Source organism: Littorina saxatilis, linkage group LG3 (genome assembly GCF_037325665.1).
Source record: "Littorina saxatilis isolate snail1 linkage group LG3, US_GU_Lsax_2.0, whole genome shotgun sequence".
Classification (NCBI taxonomy): Eukaryota; Metazoa; Mollusca; class Gastropoda; order Littorinimorpha; family Littorinidae; genus Littorina; species Littorina saxatilis.
The window spans coordinates 52,736,481-52,757,973 of NC_090247.1; the positions used below are offsets into that span (position 1 = coordinate 52,736,481).

General features: G+C 42.6%; 1 protein-coding gene across 2 annotated transcripts in view; it reads right to left on the reverse strand.

The window, feature by feature from the left end:
* Window positions 1-21,493, reverse strand: part of LOC138962637 (cytochrome b5 reductase 4-like) — a 97,914-nt gene that overhangs the window by 45,798 nt on the left and 30,623 nt on the right. For both annotated transcript variants that reach the window (XM_070334536.1, XM_070334535.1), the window contains exon 5: window positions 7,950-8,000. In XM_070334536.1, coding sequence (XP_070190637.1) covers window positions 7,950-8,000 — 51 coding nt within the window. The remainder of the gene's footprint in view (window positions 1-7,949; window positions 8,001-21,493) is intronic.

Here is a 21,493-nt window from a genome sequence, read left to right on the forward strand (position 1 = left end):
TTTCTGCATCAATCGCCCAAAAAACCACTGTAATAAAATCCCTGCTGTGACGACGGACATTATTTTGATGGGGAAGCTTTCTTTCTTCTAGCCTCTCTGTGATTAGCACGAGGAAAAGATAAAAAGTAAACCCCAGGACCCCGAAGTCCGTCAGAAATGATTATATACAGCACAGGCCAAGAATCAATACGGTCCATACACAGAATAAGTCAGTACCTGTATTAATTTTACCTCCGGTCGCGGTTGTTGCGCGGCACAATGGTCAGGCATCGACCGTTGCAACGATTCTTGCACCACGCACTCACACACACACAATGGTGAATTGCTTTTCTTTTGAGAAACCAGGCCCTTGCTTCTTTTGTTGTCCCTGTTGCGTTACCTCAGCGCCAATAACTGCAACTGCTGGCATCAGATGTACTCTTACGCCCCCCCCCCCCCCCCCCCCCCTCCCCTCTTTTTTGTCTTCACATACAATGTTCTTTCTTCCCCGTGTAAAATATTCCTGTACACCATCACAGATCTGTCGAGGCGTTTACATGTGATAAGAGAATCCTTCCACTTTTACGTATACCAACATTTAGCACCTTGCTGGATTGCGTATAAAGTGAGAATGTTTTACTGAATTTTCGCACCTTACAGTCGTCTCAATCTGCGAAATGAATTCAATAAGAAATCCATCCCCGCCCCCCCCCCCCCCCCCCCCCCACCCTTCTGCACAGGTAACGGACAGGCTGTCAATCTTACGGATGTGTCCCACTGGACGGATACTGGCGCACGCACGCACTGGACAGATCCGAGGAGGTTATTTACACGATCGATAACAATAGTATTAAAGTATCTTTAAACTTCTCTGTGAACATAACCCATATTGTTATATATGACGGTTGATTTTTTTCCTCTTGCACGTTGAAAAATGGAAGCATGTATACGTCTCTCAGAGAGTCACTCCACGACAAGGTTTTCCTCTTATAGCGTGTCCCCACCAACCCCACTCTCTCTCCCCACATGTTTACAACAGAGACAAATTGCAGCAGACAGTGAAAAGAAAAGAGGCTTTAAAGTGATCATTTTTAAGAGATTGCAGCTGCACAACCCGCCGGCAAGCTTTACTGCTTTGGCGTACAAGCCGATTGCCCAATACTCGCAGCTGGACACGTCTGGCAAAAGAGCAAAGGTTTTATCCCCCCAAAAAAGGTTTTATTTTAATAATAAAAAGGTTTTTATTAAAAGAATGAAAGCTTCATGACGACATTACAACATGACACTCACGCTGAAAAAGGATCCGCTCAAATCGTCTTTTAAAACTCAGATAACACACATACATCATCGCTTAAAATGTCACAATAACGGTATCTCACTCTCTCCATTACTCTCCAAGACACACACCCACACTTCACACTCGCTAATGTTTAAAGCTGCATGTGGTCGTAAGCGATAGGCGCTTGGCGGTGTCACAAGCATGAGGTCACTAATTCGTGCTTCGTGATAATTCAATTAGTTGGTCGTTGACATTGATGGTTAAGAAGCACTGCCCCTACGTGACAATTAGCTTGCTGTCAATTCTTGGCAGTTACTTTAATTATACTATTACGTACACAAAACATACGTCATTTGCAATTAAAACAAAGACGAAAGTTGCTTGTTCATTCCATGCTTAGTATTATCCAATGAGCCATGAAACCACATAGCTTGTACATACGGTTGTCTATAGTTAGAGTGCCTATACATTCCTACATTATTTGGTGGAAGGCACTGCCGATTGCCTGTGTTGTGTGTGGTGCACGTTAAATGTCAAAGCAGCACCGCCCTGATATGGCCCTTCGTGGTCGGCTGGGCGTTAAGCAAACAAACAAACAAACTGCTGATTGCAAAGGACGTCTAGCGCACCCCCCGCCAAACACACACACACACCAAACAACAACAACAAAAATCAAAATTGGCAGCATCTTCCGAGATCAGAACCAAATAAACTAACTTTCAAATACCAACTTTGTCACTGGTGCCTCGAGGCTTGTTACTGTGAGCATCCTCTATCTTTCTCTTTCGCTTATGATATCCTTTCCCTTTCCCTTTCTACACTTCAGAGATTCTGAAATAGTTGACACATTCAGTATTCATCAATAGCGATTTTCCACAACGCGCACATATCTCCACTTTGGCATTTAATAATGCAACTCCTGTTAGCGGGCTTGTAAAATCAAGGAATTTGGGAGAGTAGGGGGGGGGGGGGGGGGGGGTGTGATAAAACGAAGAAGAAAAAGAGAAAACGGATGAGTCGCTGTCAGTTTTGGTGTCTGCACACACCGCACATTCCGTTTCCATTGTCATTCCCTTCGGAACCATCAACCCTAGCCTCACCTCAACCAACACAGATGTCCCTGTTTGTCTCTGTTATTAGTGTGTCCCCACTCGCAGACCTCAAAAGTTCTAGACTGCAAATAAACTGTTCGATTTTTATATCCGTATAGTTTCAAAGGAGAAGGACGTACCGCGCCGTCATGTACGTTTGCCGTGAACAGTAGTTCCGGTCTTACCAGTAATTCTATGACATCTATCAGACATCACATAGTGATCAGAGCTTCGCGGAGTTACGGTAATAGCACCAAAGAGACAGACAGAGCGAGACAGAGGGGACGGACAGACAGAAAGTAGGAGACAGACGGAGAGATAGGGCCGTGAGAGAGAGAGTGAGAGAGAGAGAGAGGGAGAGAGAGAGAGAGAGAGAGAGAGTGAGAGAGAGAGAGAGGGAGAGAGAGAGAGAGAGGGAGAGAGAGGAAGAGAGAGAGGGAGAGAGAGATTGAGAGAGTGCGAGAAAGAGACTGACAGAAATATAGACAGAGTGAGAGAGACAAGAGACAGACAGAATAGACAGAGAGAGCGAAAGAGAGAGATAGAGAGAGTGAGAGAGAGTGAGAATGAGACAGAGAGAGGGATAGCGAGAGAGAGAGAGAGAGAGAGAGAGAGAGAGAGAGGGGGATAGAGAGAGAGACAAACAGACAGACAGACAGACAGAGACAGACAGAGAAAAGACAGAGATCTGATCGTGTGAATACTGCTAATGTCCATTCTCGGGGGGACCCTTGTCCGCTCACAGGAAGTTAACGAGACAGTGCGTTTGTAATGATAATTGGGTTAGCTGCAAATCTCTGTACGTTGCTTGATGCAAGCCAGCTCTCATTACTCAGACCAAAACCAGTTCTGACTGTGTGACCAGGCGATGACATAAAAACATCTTCATGCGCTATAATGTACTTACTTCCTGGACAAGAATTGTGTCCAGAAATGGGAGTGAGGTGAGCAGCGAGACAAGAATTCTAATTCCAGAACTGATCTATTTCAAAGGGGGTTCTTTAATCTTCCTCTGTCTCAGAGTAAAACAAAAATGGTGATGTTTTGAAATCACGCACAGCAGTTACAAAAGACAAGACAAAAGAAAGTTAAACAGCCGAACAATTAAAACTGGCTTTTATCCTACATACGCGAGAGAGACACCCGTGAGATAATAATCGTTCAAATCAGACGTGTGTATATCATGTAAATGAGGTCATGTCAAGCAAGTCTGGCAGGGACCTGTTTGTCCACTGCTTATGATGCCAAAGTCACCGAGACAAACGTCATTATAGAAACAAAAATTGCGCTCGCTAATTACCCTCGATGAATCTTCAGAACTAATACGTCACGCTACACTTTCAGAGTGACGTTTCTTTGCTTTGACGTAATAGATTGCACGAGGCTTTAGAAGAGATCGAGGTTCCAAAACAAGCGTCTTCAATTTAGCTACCTCGACTGCAGGACATTTTCAGTAAAATACACGTAAGTAAATAAGGATAAACAGAATATACATGGCTTGCTGGAGTCGTACCAGATTTACACGAGGTTTTTTTTTAAATATTGAACTGCGAGCGAATGCTGTGAGTTTGTAAGATCAAACTCTTCTGTTATCAATACACACTGCGGTGTTCTTTTGCTTGTATTAAACATAATACCCCCTCCCCCCCCCCTCCTCTTTGTGTGAGTGTAGAGGCTTGCAGCATAAAGTACAATAAATTTACGTATTCGTTCTTTTGCGATCCTATATCCTCCACCCCCCTCCCCAACCCTACTCCCCCCCCCCCCCTCATATGGGTATACATTCAATGTTATCCTTTCAGATACGGCTACCTTATAGCTTCGACAAAATCAAGCCGACTACTGAATATCAATGGAACAAACTAATTGCAACTTTGCGCCCCAAAAAGATGACCAGTAACCTTCCGTTGCATCGATTTCCATTCCGGAGACGGGTGGGGGGGGTCGGCGGTCGTGGAGAGGGAAGGGAATGTGGGGGTTGGGGGTGCGGTGTAGCCGGGTCCGCTGATTTTGTCATTTTTAGCGTCACACAGGCATTAGACTCGCTCAAGAGAAGCACTGCATGTATACTGCATGCTTAAAATCAGTTCAAATGGCAGACTTGCAATCTATTTTTCTCCAATTTTAGTCGTTTAAAATCTGTTCTGAATCGCCGAGGCCAAGTTCGGCGAAAAGTCTGCCATGTGAACGGCCCCAGCGATTTAGGTACGATTTAGGCCAGATTCAGCATCGACTCCAAAACTCAGTTGAGCACCGCTCGACACGGCCGTGACTTGTCAGAGATTTTGCGCAGACTTTTCTTATCGCGCTTATCATATCGTCCCCTGGTTTCGTACCCTGGCTCGGTTTGTCCGTTAAAAGCTAATATCTTCCGTTTGACTACCGTTGGGAATGTATTTTTTTGCATACAAAAAAACAAAGCCTATTCCTAACAATTTCACAAAATTTGAGCTTAATTGACCCAGAGATACAAGTCTTATCCGACAAACACCGACAGACTGACCGCCCGCCCGCCTCAACGCCCGCCCGCCTCAAACAAACAACCAAACAAACAAGAAATTCCTCCGATAGGAACTACACCCCCGTCAAAGGGAAATAACCTTCTCAGTTGGTGGCAGTGAGAATGGTTATTTCCCTTTGACCAACGGGGGTGTCCGTCTATACCAGGCCTTGTATAATTTTAATCCACCAATAACTCCCTAACCGTGTGTTTGACTGGTCCCAATTTTTGTAAGGACCGTCTCAGGAATGTATAGAACCTGTTCACCAAGTTTGGTGACGATCGGTCCGTTCATTCTTGAGATCTACTTGCGAACACAAACACATCGAGTGAAACCTATACACACCCCTATACCGGGGGTGTAACAAACAGACAGAGCGAATCCAGTAAGCCCCCCATCATTCTAATGGCGGCTTAATAAAGCGGGAATGTACAAAGGGGGATGAGGCGGGGGGGCGGGGTCCTCCACGAAAGTAAGCTGCATTAATTTCACAGTTTCACGGAGGCACACTGTATCCATTTCTGGGCAGGTGTAACAATATTTTTTGTGGATACGTTTTACGGTTTAAGATCTGGAAGCACGTACACACTCACATGCACGCAGATGACAGGGACAAACAAAGAGAGCTACTGAAATAGACAGACAGACAAACAGTTAGACAGAGAGACAGTCAGACAAAGCGACAGACAGACAGACAGACGAACTGATGACAAAAACTGGGCCTAGTGTTGAGCTCCAGGCTTACAGTAATCACTTCACAGAACAACTGACAACAGAAAAAGAGCACCACCAGGGAAATCATGGCAACTTCCTGGTACACATTTTTTTAACTTGCACACTGGGGACGCAAGCGACATTTTAGAGCCCTCTACCTCCCCCCCCCACCCCCACACATACACATACCCCTCCTTTCCACTCTTATCCCTAAGTTACTAAACAAAGAAAATGAAGAAGATGAAACTGACTGGTGAAAAAAAAATTGGTGGAGGGTGGGTTGCATGGTGAGGACTCTACGACTGGATGACGTTTCCCCTCAGAGAGAGAGAGAGAGAGAGAGAGAGAGAACACAATTTCCTCTGCGTGCATTACATCTCTCTCTCTCTCTCTCTCTCTCTCTCTCTCTCTCTCGCTCTCTCTCTCTCGCTCTCGCTCGCTCTCCTCCAGCATGACAATAACATTGGGATATGGCCATAACGTTGGAGGATGAATAATAGACACGCGCAGCTCTATAACACAGTTCATACGGTACGGATGAAACGCAGACATAGCGGTGTACATTTTAATGAAATCAATATACCACAATGTTGGAAAATTAGATGCCTCTGATTCCACCGCTTGCGAACGTCAATATACCCCTCTTCCAACCTTCCTTCGCTCAGTATGAGTTCGCTTGTATGATATGCACTTTTTTGTAACTCTAGATACAAACACCAGCAAACTACAGCTAAGAAATGTCAATTCTATTAGCTTCCTCGAAGCCACTGAAATCTGAAACTCGTTAGGTTATTGCATGAAAAAATCGCACCCCTGATTACCGAAGAAAAACACCCTGATACTGAGTATTAAATCACAACCATGTGCCCTGAAGGATGTAGCTCCATGAGCTCTGTCCTGTCTCCTAAATAGTTTGGTTTCGTGGCTTGTAGCGAAGCTGAGCCACGAATAGGCGAAGTTCGGATATAACTCTGTCGGGTTTGCATGGACTGTTTTTAAAGTGAATACGCTTGATTTTACTGAGTCAATAATTCCAACGTGACTTTATTGGTCAGTCACTCGCGAGGGGTGTATCTCAAACACGTGGACAAGGAGCACGTGTAGAAAGCTTGCCTCACTAAAAGCAAGCGTATTTCACAACCTATACAAACCCGACAGAGTTATTTCCGGAGTACGTCTATTGAGACCGGGGTTCTTAATGGCTAGATGGTTGTAAATGAACACCTCGCCTCCATACACATAAAGTGCTGACGTCATAAGTCATCACATTTTAAGAATTGCTAACGTCAAGTCACCACATTTTCAGAAATACTGTAATTTTGAAGACTCACAAGATGTCACATGACACTGGGTGGGGAGAGAAGGGGGTGTTTGTGGCGGCGGGGGGGGGGGGGGGGGGTCGTTGGGGAGCTCTACTCTTGTCTACTTCTAATTCTACTCTGTAGTGATAGTATTACATAGGAGGGCAAATCCCCACCCCATCTCCCACCCACCCCGTATTTAGTGCCTGTGATTGAAACCAACGAACTAACCAACGAACAAGAAACACGCTGATTAGATGTACGTACATGGACAGTTCGCCTCTCAGTACAAAGTATCCCACCCACGCTCCCCGATCTCCGATCACTGTGCTCCGATCTCATCCCTGCCGTAAATAGGAAGCTGGAAGCTTTCTGCAGCAGTCTACTATGTCTGTCCCGGGGAACAACAGGTCTGACAACCAATTAATCATCTAAGGCCAAAAAACAAAAGTCTGTTTACGGTAACATAGGCAAAAAAAATAGGGTCGGTAGGTCGGGATTTTTTTTTCTTTTTTGTTTCTCAAAAAAACCATATTTTTAAGTTATTTTGCCAAAAAACAAAGATTTTTTATTTTTTTATTCTAATTTTATTTTTATTTAATTTTTTTTCCCAAATGCCGAAAAAAAGTCTAGGGTCGCGCGAAAAAATAGGGTCGGTCGGGATACCGTAAACAGACTAATTTTTTGTGGCCTAAACATACCAACCGACAAAACAAATAAGTGAGGAAAATATCAACCAAATCTGACAAACGGACGAAGAATGGACACAAAGACCAAGACGAGACGAGACAAGACATGACAAGCCAAGCCAAGAAGCTAAGCCGCACACACACACACACACACACACACACACACACACTCTCTCTCTCTCTCTCTCTCTCTCTCTCTCTCTCTCTCTCTCTCTCTCTCTCTCACACACACACACACTCTCAACCTGAAACCACGATTTCTGCTCCGGAAAGAAACATGACGTCAACAGACAGGTCAGTGATCGTAATTAAGGGTCAAGATTACACAACACGCACAGGTGAACACTATCACACATTTCAGACAAGCAGCAAACATTTGTACTGACTGTACTCACCATTGGGGCCAAGAGAACTAGCTTTGTTGCTGCCTTTCCTATCCATGCCACCTGCCGACAACACAAGAAACAATATTAATTTTCCAGGCGGCTTGATTAAACACGGATGATGTTTACGGAGGTTACGTTAGATAAAATAAAATTCTTGCTGAATTCATTTTGAAAGTGACTGCTACGTAAATGCGCAAAATTCATTCCGCAAATAAAAAAACAAGTAAATTAATACAAAATTAAAAAAATAAATAAATAGATCAATAAATAAATCAAATAAATAAATAATTATTTCATGCGGATGATGTTACGGAGGTTACGTTAAAACCTGGCTGTGCAAGGTGGGATTTAAAAAAAAAAATCTTGCTGTACTAATTTCCAAAGTGACACCTACGTAAACGCGCAAAATTCAATCCGCAAATAAATAAATAAGAAAATAAATAAACTGATTAATAAAAAATAAATAAATAAATAAATACAAATAGATAAATACAATGATTCATTAATAAACAAAAACCCAACAAATACCACACTGCAGAGGAACATGCCAAGCTGTTAATATTTGGTATGTGTTAAAGTGAAAGGATGCTGTTATCCCAAGTAAAAGCCAGGACAGATCTGTGGTGATGTTAATGGTCGTTCACGCGCAAAGGTTCGTGTATGTTCGTGTATGTACGTTTAAGGTGTGATATGGCACGATCTGGCGCGCCAACAGTTTATACAGGTGTCATAATCCTGTATGGTACGCATAGCAAACATGTCACGGCGACCTCATTTTGGACTAGGAACACATTGTAAATGCCAGGGGTATTGAAAGTCAGGAATACCACAAACACACAAAAATCAATTTGGTTGCATTTGTGAAAAGACAGTCTCATTAAACAAATAAATAAAAATCAATAGTTTCATTAAACGTAATGAGTTTTTACATCTCTCAAGCCGGATGTAACCGGAAGTGCTCTTTTTTTATGAAAACCAATAATGGTACACTTCCGTTGTCATGCAATAATGTGAACATTCTACTCGCTAGTAGCAACAACAACAATGCGTAGCTTAGTTCGTCCCTTTGACGTTTTGTACCTCCCCCCCGCCTCCTTGAGCTTTGGGGCTTTTCTTATTGTCTCCTGTTTTTTGCTATTGATTGTGCTCTACCTGCTGGGACATTTCCTGCGGACTGAATTTTATAAACATTTCAACGAAGTTCACAATTATGTTAATTACTGCTTACATTGTTCTCTGATTCATGTTATTTATGTGTTCTTCATATGGTAGCGTTGTGTGGACATGAATGATTGTGATGTGTATTTGTAATCAGGTTTATTCGTAATAGAATAAACTTTGCCCTTGAGCAGACCCGTGTTGAGTTTGATTTAAGATATAATAAATTAAACATGATGTGCTGGGAGAAAACAATTGATGAGATAATTGTGTACGACTGGTAATACATTTTAACTCTCTCTCTCTCTCTTTCTCTTTCTCTCTCTCTCTCTCTCTCTCTCTCTCTCTCTCTCTCTCTCTCTCTCTCTCTCTCTCTCTCTCTCTCTCTCTCTCTCTCTCTCACACACACATCGATTAAAAATAAGCGCTGAATAAAATCGATTATCACATAAACAACGCACTGTGCAACCTCAACAGGGAACGCACGCGAACCAAAAAAAGCGCACGCAGCTGCCCAGCGAACTTGCATTCTCTATTCATTAGCGTCTTGATTTGTCTGCCAACCAGCGCGCACAAACACGTAATTATATCAAAACAGGCATAACGAGAATGCACTGAAAACTGGCCCGAATATTTGAATCTCTTTTTTTCTCTCTCACTCTCTATTTCTGACTTGCAGTCTCGATTCATTAGCAAATCAACGTGCACAGACGTGCATAAAAACAACCACAACGAGAAAGCACTGAAAAAATTGGCAGAAGCAGCTTTTCCCCTCAATTTATGTTTCCTCTAATCCTCTATTTCTTTGTTGCCTTCTGTAAAGACAGTGTGTGCGAGTTGGAATTTTACAAGCCTGATTTCCGGCTGGAGAGAAATGAACATGTGCGCGCTATCTTCTGAGCCTGCATCATTTTTCTGTTTCAATTTGTCAGTTTCTGTACACACTTGTTATGAGCTATGCTGTGGTCCTCTTTTTGTTACATTTAGTCAAGTTATGACTAAATGTTTTAACATCGAGGGGGGAATCGAGACGAGGGTCGTGGTGTATGTGTGTGTGTATGTGTGTGTGTGTGTGTGTGTGTGTGTGTGTGTGTGTGTGTGTGTGTAGAGCGATTCAGACTAAACTACTGGACCGATCTTTATGAAATTTGACATGAGAGTTCCTGGGTATGAAATCCCCGAACGTTTTTTTCATTTTTTTGATAAATGTCTTTGATGACGTCACATCCGGCTTTTCGTGAAAGTTGAGGCGGCACTGTCACGCCCTCATTTTTCAACCAAATTGGTTGAAATTTTGGTCAAGTACTCTTCGACGAAGCCCGGGGTTCGGTATTGCATTTCAGCTTGGTGGCTTAAAAATTAATTAATGACTTTGGTCATTAAAAATCTGAAAATTGTAAAAAAAAATAAAAAATTTATAAAACGATCCAAATTTACGTTTATCTTATTCTCCATCATTTGCTGATTCCAAAAACATATAAATATGTTATATTCGGATTAAAAACAAGCTCTGAAAATTAAATATATAAAAATTATTGTCAATTTTTTTTTTCGAAATCAATTTAAAAACACTTTCATCTTATTCCTTGTCGGTTCCTGATTCCAAAAATATATAGATATGATATGTTTGGATTAAAAACACGCTCAGAAAGTTAAAACAAAGAGAGGTACAGAAAAGCGTGCTATCCTTCTCAGCGCAACGAATACCCCGCTCTTCTTGTCAATTCCACGTGCACTGCCTTTGCCACGGGCGGTGGAGTGACGATGCTACGAGTATACGGTCTTGCTGCGTTGCGTTGCGTTCAGTTTCATTCTGTGAGTTCGACAGCTACTTGACTAAATATTGTATTTTCGCCTTACGCGACTTGTTACATTTAGTCAAGTTATGACTAAATGTTTTAACATCGAGGGGGGAATCGAGACGAGGGTCGTGGTGTATGTGTGTGTGTATGTGTGTGTGTGTGTGTGTGCGTGTAGAGCGATTCAGACCAAACTACTGGACCGATCTTTATGAAATTTGACATGAAAGTTCCTGGGTATGATATCCCCATACGTTTTTTTCATTTTTTTGATAAATGTCTTTGATGACGTCATATCCGGCTTTTCGTGAAAGTTGAGGCGGCACTGTCACGCCCTCATTTTTCAACCAAATTGGTTGAAATTTTGGTCAAGTATTGTTCGACGAAGCCCGGACTTTGGTATTGCATTTCAGCTTGGTGGCTTAAAAATTAATTAATGACTTTGGTCATTAAAAATCTGAAAATTGTAAAAAAAAAATTTCTTTTATAAAACGATCCAAATTTACGTTCATCTTATTCTCCATCATTTGCTGATTCCAAAAACATATAAATATGTTATATTTGGATTAAAAACAAGCTCTGAAAATTAAATATATAAAAATTATTATCAAAATTAAATTGTCGAAATCAATTTAAAAACACTTTCATCTTATTCCTTGTCGGTTCCTGATTCCAAAAACATATAGATATGATATGTTTGGATTAAAAACACGCTCAGAAAGTTAAAACGAAGAGAGGTACAGAAAAGCGTGCTATCGTTCTCAGCGCAACTACTACCCCGCTCTTCTTGTCAATTTCACTGCCTTTGCCGTGAGCGGTGGACTGACGATGTTACGAGTATACGGTCTTGCTGCGTTGCATTGCGTTTAGTTTCATTCTGTGAGTCCGACAGCTACTTGACTAAATGTTGTATTTTCGCCTTACGCGACTTGTTTGATGTCTTGTGAATATGTACATTTCTGTGGGTACTTTTTTCACTCCCATTTCTTCATCAACTGTATTCACGGAACACTCGTGTTCGTTTTAATATTAAATCTGAGTAAGAGTGTCCATTCATTATCGGATTCACGTGCATACACATGCACATGGAAAAAACCCATTTAAACTGTGCACCGATAGAAATTAAAACAAGTCGCGTAAGGCGAAATTACTACATTTAGTCAAGCTGTGGAACTCACAGAATGAAACTGAACGTAGTCCGCTGCTAGTGCAAAAGGCAGTGAAAGTGACGAGCCTGTTTGGCGCGGTAGCGATTGCGCTGTGCTTCATAGCACGCTTTACTGTACCTCTCTTCGTTTTAACTTTCTGAGCGTGTTTTTAATCCAAACATATCATATCTATATGTTTTTGGAATCAGGAACCGACAAGGAATAAGATGAAATAGTTTTTAAATCGATTTCGGAAATTTAATTTTGATCATAATTTTTATATTTTTAATTTTCAGAGATTGTTTTTAATCCAAATATAACATATGTATATGTTTTTGGAATCAGAAAATGACGAAGAATAAGATGAAATTGTTTTTGGATCGTTTAATAAAAAAATTATTTTAATTACAAGTTTCCGATTTTTAATGACCAAACTCACTCATTAGTTTTTAAGCCACCAAGCTGAAATGCAATACCAAACCCCGGCCTTCGTCGAAGATTGCTTTGCCAAAATTTCAATCAATTTAATTGAAAAATGAGGGTGTGACAGTGCCGCCTCAACTTTTACAAAAAGCCGGATATGACGTCATCAAAGGTATTTATCGAAAAAATGAAAAAAACTCTCATGTAAAATTTCATAAAGATCGGCCCAGTAGTTTAGTCTGAATCGCTCTACACACACACACACACAGACACACACACACAGACACACACACACACCGACAAGGAATAAGATGAAAGTGTTTTCAAATTGATTTCGACAATTTAATTTTGATAATAATTTTTATATATTTAATTTTCAGAGCTTGTTTTTAATCCAAATATAACATATTTATATGTTTTTGGAATCAGCAAATGATGGAGAATAAGATGAACGTAAATTTGGATCGTTTTATAATTTTTTTTTTTTTTTTTACAATTTTCAGATTTTTAATGACCAAAGTCATTAATCAATTTTTAAGCCACCAAGCTGAAATGCAATACCGAAGTCCGGGCTTCGTCGAAGATTACTTGACCAAAATGTCAACCAATTTGGTTGAAAAATGAGGGCGTGACAGTGCCGCCTCAACTTTCACGAAAAGCCGGATATGACGTCATCAAAGACATTTATCAAAAAAATGAAAAAAACGTTCGGGGATTTCATACCCAGGAACTCTCATGTCAAATTTCATAAAGATCGGTCCAGTAGTTTAGTCTGAATCGCTCTACACACACACACAGACAGACACACACACACGCACGCACATACACCACGACCCTCGTCTCGATTCCCCCCTCTACGTTAAAACATTTAGTCAAAACTTGACTAAATGTAATGACCAGAAGCCCATTTCATCCGACTTCTTTTATTTTGTTTAGCTTTGATCCCTCTGGGCAGGATGAAGACAAGGCGATAGAGCACGAAAATCCCCCTGAATGACGTCTTCCTTAGTTTGCGTTATCCCCTTTGGGTATATTATGCGTGCAAGTTGGAATTTTACCAGCCTAATTTCCCGTAAAAACGATATGCACATGGATGCACGCTATTCTTTATTTCAGCATCGTTGTTGTTGTCGTTGGGTGTGTTTTCATTTTATTTATTAAGTTTCAAGGTTTTTTTCCTTTTTAGCTTTGAGCTGTATTCTGACCCTTTGTTATTTTATCCTGTCAGTTTTCTCATAATGTCTAAACACATATTTTCTTGTCTCACTGGAATTGTTTTTCTTTGTAGTGCCTCAACATTGAGGTCAGTGTGAGTGACAGATATATATCCATGGAAGGTGTGTGGATTGGTGGGGGTGGAGTAGGGAAAGATTGGGAGCCGGATAGGAAGGGATTTTCACTACTTGAGATCGTTTACAACCATGCAGATGTCACCTAAACCAGAACACACAAATGGAGAAACCAACGAATGGACGAATCAAGCAGGCAGGCAGAAAATGTACTATATTTATCATGTTCGGTTTACGCCGTTTATTATTTTAATTTATGTCACTGGTCAGCACCATCTTTAACCCCAACCATTATAATGATGTACTCAAGAAGAATTTTTTCCAAATATTCAGTGCCAAAGCTTCGTGGAGCCAGCTTCGTGAAAGTCGCCTTCACTGACCAAGTCGACTGCGCCCAAGTAATGTTAGGCTTTCGGGATTGCAATAACTTTGTAGTTTCACGCGGTCTTCTTTTGTTTGTTTGTTTGTTCGTTCATGGGCTGAAACTCCCACGGCTTTTACGTGTATGACCGTTTTTACCCCGCCATTTAGGCAGCCATACGCCGCTTTCGGAGGAAGCATGCTGGGTATTTTCGTGTTTCTACAACCCACCGAACTCTGACATGGATTACAGGATCTTTTTCGTGCGTACTTGGTCTTGTGCTTGCGTGTACACACGGGGGTGTTCGGACACCGAGGAGAGTCTGCACACAAAGTTGACTCTGAGAAATAAATCTCTCGCCGAACGTGGCAACGAACTCACGCTGACAGCGGCCAACTGGATACAAATCCAGCGCGCTACCGACTGAGCTACATCCCCGCCCACGCGGTCTTCGGATACGGAGGTCTATTCTTCTTCTTCTTCTGCGTTCGTGGGCTGAAACTCCCATTTTACGTGTATGACCGTTTTTACCCCGCCATTTAGGCAGCCATACGCCGCTTTCGGAGGAAGCATGCTGGGTATTTTCGTGTTTCTATAACCCACCGAACTCTGACATGGATTACAGGATCTTTTCCGTGCGCACTTGGTCTTGTGATTGCGTGTACACACGAAGGGGGATAAGCCACTAGCAGGTCTGCACATAAGTTGACCTGGGAGATCGGAAAAATCTCCACACTTAACCCACCAGGCGGCCACGGCCGGGATTCGAACCCTCGACCCTCCGATTAAGAGGACGACGTCTTACCACCACGCCACAACGCCCGTCACGGAGGTCTATAAAAACCATGACTGTTTGCAATAACTTCGAAGCCTACCGTGGTCTAGTGATAGATACGGTGGTTTATTAACCATCCCATACTTGAACACAATTATTGTCTCTGTAAAAGGGACAGCGACACTGTGATTGATTGACACAGAAGCCAAACAGAGTGAACCATGGACACATCGCGAGATCCTCTAGTTCCAGGGGAGTTATCTGCGATTATCTTGTGTTGTAATGCCAGACTTATAGTTCAGCCAACTGTTTCTTGCGAAGTGTCAAGGAATGTTACCATTCTACTCAAATGGCCGAAGATGTCGTCGCTCAAATGTCTCCGCAGTTGGGTAGACCAAGTCACTACATCTAAGGGGTCTGTTGACCATTACTGCCCGCTTCAGTCGACTTGGGGATCTCAAAAGACCTTTGCCCGCTACCGTCGATGTGGCCACGAGATACCTTTCAACCTGAAATAGCCTGCCCAACAGCTGACTTCGCCCCCCCCCCCCCATCCCCCTCCCCCCCATCCCCCCCCACCCCCCCCCCCCCCCCCCCCCCCCCCCAATCAACCAGCTTCGGTTCTCTGACAAATCTGGAAACTAGTGCATATTTGTGTCGTAAGTCGCTCAGGGCAGACGTTCCTGGTAGCAATTCAGTCTGCTATGCTTTCCGAGTTCACCATTGTGGAGTGCCACGGCGTTGTTCTCAGCAGCCTCTGCGGTATGTCTACGAGTGCGGTCCGCTCAGTCTTGACATTTTGCGCCAGTGTCATTTCCAGTAATCATCTCCCGCGGGGATCTCGCTGCAAGGACGGCTTAGAACGGGGTAATTAGAGAAACCGCTTGACATTTCCTCACACAAACACACACACACTAGCACAAACACATGCAAATACGCGCAAACACTCTCTCATACACTCTCTCTCACACCATTAAAACATTAAAACATTCAAACATTTCGTCAAAACCGTCTGAAACCCGTGTAGAAACATCTGTGCCTCAGATGCAACCACCAGCGCAATGAAATGTTAAGAAAACTCACATGTTTTCATGTCTGATTCTTGGCCAACATCCCATTCTAGCATTATCTGTGACAGTGATATCTAAACTTCGCCAAAAAATTCCTATAACAATTAAAATTTTACTCAAGTACGTTTAGTACAGTATTGGCAAAATATTCCGAAAGTTTCAAAGCAATCCACCTTGTCATTGCTGAAACGCAGCGCTTTTTACCTTGATACCCATCAAAATTAACGGGAAAAAATCCAGTTTTTGACCGCTCATGCGATAGACATCTGCATCAGTAGGAATATCATAGCACACGAAATACGTAAGCTAGCTTAACAAAACAACATGTTCTGGGTAGATAAATGATTTTACTTTCTTCTCGTATGTAACAGTTGCACAGTTTTGCCTATTGTGATTTTTCGTCGATTTTTAATTGGTCCCTTCTGTTTTTGAAACGGTCAATTTTGACGGTACCCTTATTTTAGTGGCGGTCACGTAATCCCTGTAAAAGAAATCTTTAATCCGAAAGGTGATCCAGATAGTCAGGTGAACGGCCTTAACTAGCATATAACGTTTGAATCATGCATGAAATGATAAGGGAATTATTGCTTTAATTTGAGTGCCAAATTTGTTGCAATCATTTTTTGGCGAAGTTAATGTTTAGTCAGTTGATTGTCTTCACCACATTTGGAAGACATCTCTGTTGAAACTGACCATCACAATGTACAAAACCAATGCACGTGAAATCTACACACCCCCCCCCCCCCCCTCACCCTGTCTCTCTCTCCTCTCTCACGTACGCACGAACACATCACGGGCACTCGCACACACGCACGCAAGCACGCCCCCGAAGCTCCCCCCAAACACGAATCAACAACAGCGCTGACACATTTATTACTGGTCAAGGAACAAAACTTGAAGGAATTGAACAAGATCAACGAAGTAAGTAACAACCCCACTTACACCCCACCCACCCCTCAAATCCCGCACCATCCAAAATCCCATCCTCCCTGTTCCAGAGAAGATGTAGTCTCAGAGTTGGTTGTTTTTTTCTTTATTTATTTTTCTCTTGAAAGAAATGTTTTTCCCCCTCCCCCTTCAACCCACCCCTCCACCCCCACAAAACACCCCCACCCCCAAGCCTACAGCCCCCCCCCCCTTCCCCCTTAATATCATGCCCCAAAAAACTCCCGCCTGTAGTTTTTTTGCACGAAACGGTCGATTTGATGCTCTTTCAACCTGCTGCCCTCCGTGTTGAGAGGCAAAGCAGATTACGGATGTGTGCCGTACCCCTGAGGAGAAACAGCAAAAATCAAATCGACCGCTGCAATTTCAAGAAAAGCACAAATTACATTGACACAACTCCCATCAGCCTCAGTCGCTTGCCGAGGGTGAACGCTCGACGAAGTGGAAGTACGGGACACGCGAAAAAATTGAGTTCTCGGGATGGTATGGAGGGGGGGGGGGGGGGTAGGTGTGGTGGGTTGGGTGAGGTGGTTTTTTTTTTTTTTTTTTTACAGGGGGGGGGGGGGGGGGCGAAGGAAAAGAACAATTGAACAACTGTGAAGAAAAATGTAGTCAAAACAACAGTAAGTTTAATGAACGTAGATACAGACAGGTATATTGACCGCACCCCCCCCCCCCTCCCCAACCAACATCTCTCTCTCTCCGTCTCTCTCTCTAGTTGTTACGACGATGGACGTCAAATAACTAACAGTTCCAGGGCGTTCCAGAAAGTTGAACTCAAATCTCTTGCAGAACACAAACATGCAGCGGCCGATTCTCTTTGACGCTTATTTTTCACGCAATTGTGACTTGTGTTGTAAGGTTTGAGCGAAATGAACGGCTGGCTGTTACAGGAGAGTTATCACATCCAGGGATGTTGCTTGAACTTCTTCTGAAAATTTGCCCATTGGCCACAACAGTTCAAACAATTTTTCATCATGATGAGGGTGATAATGATGATGATGGTGCAGATGTTGTTTCTGCTGCTTTTGCTGCTTTTGCTGCTGCTGCTGCTGCTGCTCTTGCTGATGATGATGATGATGACAATGACGGTGAGGAGGAGGAAGACGATGTTGATGAAAAATAAGAACATAAAGTCATTAACAAAATAAAATGTATAAAACAAAACAAAAATTACATATTCAAGCAAATTGATTAGGAGACAGAGAGAGAGAGAGAGAGGCTGAGAGAGAGAGAGAGAGAGAGAGAGAGAGAGAGAGAGAGAGAGAGAGAGAGAGAGAGAGAGAGAGAGAGAGAGAGAGAGAGAGAAGAGAGAAGAGAGAGAAGAGAGACAGAAGGCAATATACTGTCAGGAAGGTGGAAATCGTGATTAAGGGTTAACAAGAGCTAACGACACGGCATCGGTCAGAGAACTCAGAAAATATCATATTGCTTTTAACAGCACGTCTATAAGCCTTGCTTGTTGTGCTCCATTGACTAATTGATTGTATGCGGCTTTGTTATCTGAAAACATTTTCTGAATAAAATTGTTTAAACCAACTCCCGGCGTGACGTACAAGAGAAACCCTGCCAATTGAGAAGCTGCAGACTCCGTCAGGAAACTGGAAACTTCAACTGCAGCCTCGATTGCAGTACAAAACACTGCGCTCGTTTCAGCGTATCGTGACACGAAACAAACTATATACCTTGCTACGTGTATTTCACAAGAACTCCATAACTTACAGTATTAGTTATGTCTAATATGCTGACTGTTAGCAAATGATAACAGACATGTCAAGGAAATGTAATATCCAAATGAGCCGGCAAACCCCAGAATGTACTTTGCATCCCTAAACAGCAGGGTAAGTTTATTGGCCGTGATAGTGCGCCTGGTCTGTAGTCATTGGGCGGGGTGGCGCAATTGGTGATACGAGAGTGAATGAGATGCATACAGGGGTAGAATAGACTCCTTGTTCTGTTTTGAATTTGGCTAAATTCTGCATAGCTGGAAGTTTCCTGTCGTTCTTGCAAGCTTAGCATATAGCTGGACATTTCGTTTCCAGTCGTTTAGAATGACTTTCACGGGAGCAAGCAGAGTGACTGAATGAGTGTGGGTGAGATGCAGACAGAATGAGGGCAAACTGTCCTTGTTTTTTTGTCTACTGAGGTGATCAGTAGTGGAATCCAAACACCAGTGATTTGCAACATCCGCACAGACGGCTTCATTTGCAAGGGCTTGCGTGCGCGCTCTCTCTCTCTCTCCATCACACACACATACACACACACACCCCTAAACACTCACAGAGCGTACAGTGCCTCAAATTTAGAGCAATACCCCACAGCTTCCTGTCCAGCCCTTCACATCCCGACCCCCCTAATTCCTCCTAAACTCACAAGTGCCAGACTAGCAGTTCAGCGTTTCTAAAGCGGGAAAGAAGCAGAGCTGCACAAACCGAGGCCGTGAAAACTCTTCGCAACCTGCAAGGTATTGATTTTCTCTCTCCCTCTCTCCGCTACCCAAATTCTGGCCCCGTTTTGCGAAATAACACCGGTTTTATGGCAGTCACAACCTTTTTCGGCTTCTGTGGCTACAAAAACACCACTCGATAAAGATTGATTCCCCTTCGTACTGCACCCGTCCTCCATCTCCAAACCCACGCTGCCCTCCACCGGCCTCACCAAAAAACCACACCCCCCCCCCCCACCCCCCACCCCCGAACCTCATTCTTACATTTATTCAAGTATTGACTAAATGTATTCTGGTAGACTGGTAATCGAGACGAATGTGACCGTGCGTGTGTGTGTGTGTGTGCGAAAAGCGATTTCCAGAAAAAAGTACTGGAGAGATCTTCATGAAACTTTACCTGCTTTTTCACCCCATGTGTATAATTTATTTCTTTGATGAAGTGAAATCCGGCTTCTTAACAAATTTTAGGCGGCACTGTGACGACCTCATTGATTGACAGTCCAGACATTGGGTTTGCATTTCAGCTTGAAAATTGATTAATCAATTTGTCCATTAAAATTCTAAAACAAATTTGCATTAAAATGTCAATAACACATTCAAAACGTATAGCATTGTATTCTTGATCAGTTCCTGAACCCAAACATATGTAGATATGTCACAATTACTCCAAAAGATTGTGCTCAAAATGAAAGAAAATTGGTTTATGCAAATTAGGTCCTGTAATCGCATGCTTCTCGTGGACGAGCGCGACCCGTCTTGGTCTTCGGGTTTCGGCTATAGCCAAGCCTTACTACATATAGTCTGGGTGATGACGGTCACGGGTTTTCAGTGTTGATTTTTGAGTTTCAGGCCGACAGATTGACTTAGTGTTTGGATATCACTTCACGCGATTTGTTCTTTCTTTCTTTTCTTCTTTCTTTCTTTCTTGGGCAAAAAGAATTGTTTGGTGCGCGAGTCCTATGTCTTCAGGAGTGGCACACAAACCTATTTTCGCTGCGCCCATGAACTGATGGAGCTACTTTAAAGGGAGGAGGAAATGGCCAGTCTGTCTCCAATCGCTGCACTAATTCCCTTGCGACGTTCTCTCTCTGAGTGGTGGATTATTAAGTTCAATGGCCACAAGAAGCCAAGAAAATGCAGAGCCATGAAAAAAAATACATATAAAAGGATTTCGGTATCCTGAAATCCAAGAGAACACTACAGGTAAAAAAATTTTTAGAAAGCTTTTCAGCTTAAGTAGGTGGTGGAAAAATAAAATAAAATAAAATAACGCGACGCTGAAATCTGACAGGTCAGAAATTGAGAATCTGGGTGTGGATTACAAACGCAAGTGACGCCGCAGAAAGCAAAAGGCATAGCAGAAAATCGGTGAGAAGGATTTGCCAATACCGCTGCAGATATGAGAGGTAACAAATCTGGAGTAGGGTTTGGCTCAAAACATAAACTATGGCTAAAACTATAGCTGGTCGACTGCGCTGGTGAATTATCATAAAATGTATTGGAATTTTGAATACTTGAAACATTGTGTTATTTGATCTCCTCAGAGAAATAAAGTGCTTTCGTCAACACGCTGACACAGCAGGAATTACGTCAGAACCAGTGAGAACCAGTACAAAATGCTTCATCCAGGGATGTTGCAAGGATTTAGTGTCTTCGACATCACAGTCTCGGCAGTTTTCGGAAGTATGTTGCAAGGATTTAGTTTCTTCGACATAACAGTCTCGGCAGTTTTAAGAAGTAACGGTAGTCCCCGGCGTTACCTTTCCCTTTATAAGCGCTGCAACAACTGCAAAGGTTTCGACGATTAAAAAAAAAGGTCTGGGCGACACAAAACAACATCCAACAGGTTTTATTTCAAAACAATAAGTCAGTTTGCAAAAATATGAATTGAAAAACTGCATATGTGGTAATTTCTTGTTTGTGTGTGTGGCTTTATTGAATACTTCAGGCAGTGACTTTTCCCTGTCCAGTTTTCTCTTTCGTCTCTCTTACTCCTCGCTTACCCACCCCCCACCCCCTTACCCTCCACTCCCTTTACCCAGCCCCGACAGCACAAATTTGTAATCTGCAAGGCAGAGTACACATTTTCTAAAAGGAAGACTACTCCTCTTCAATTATATCCAGAGATCTTCCAGCTGT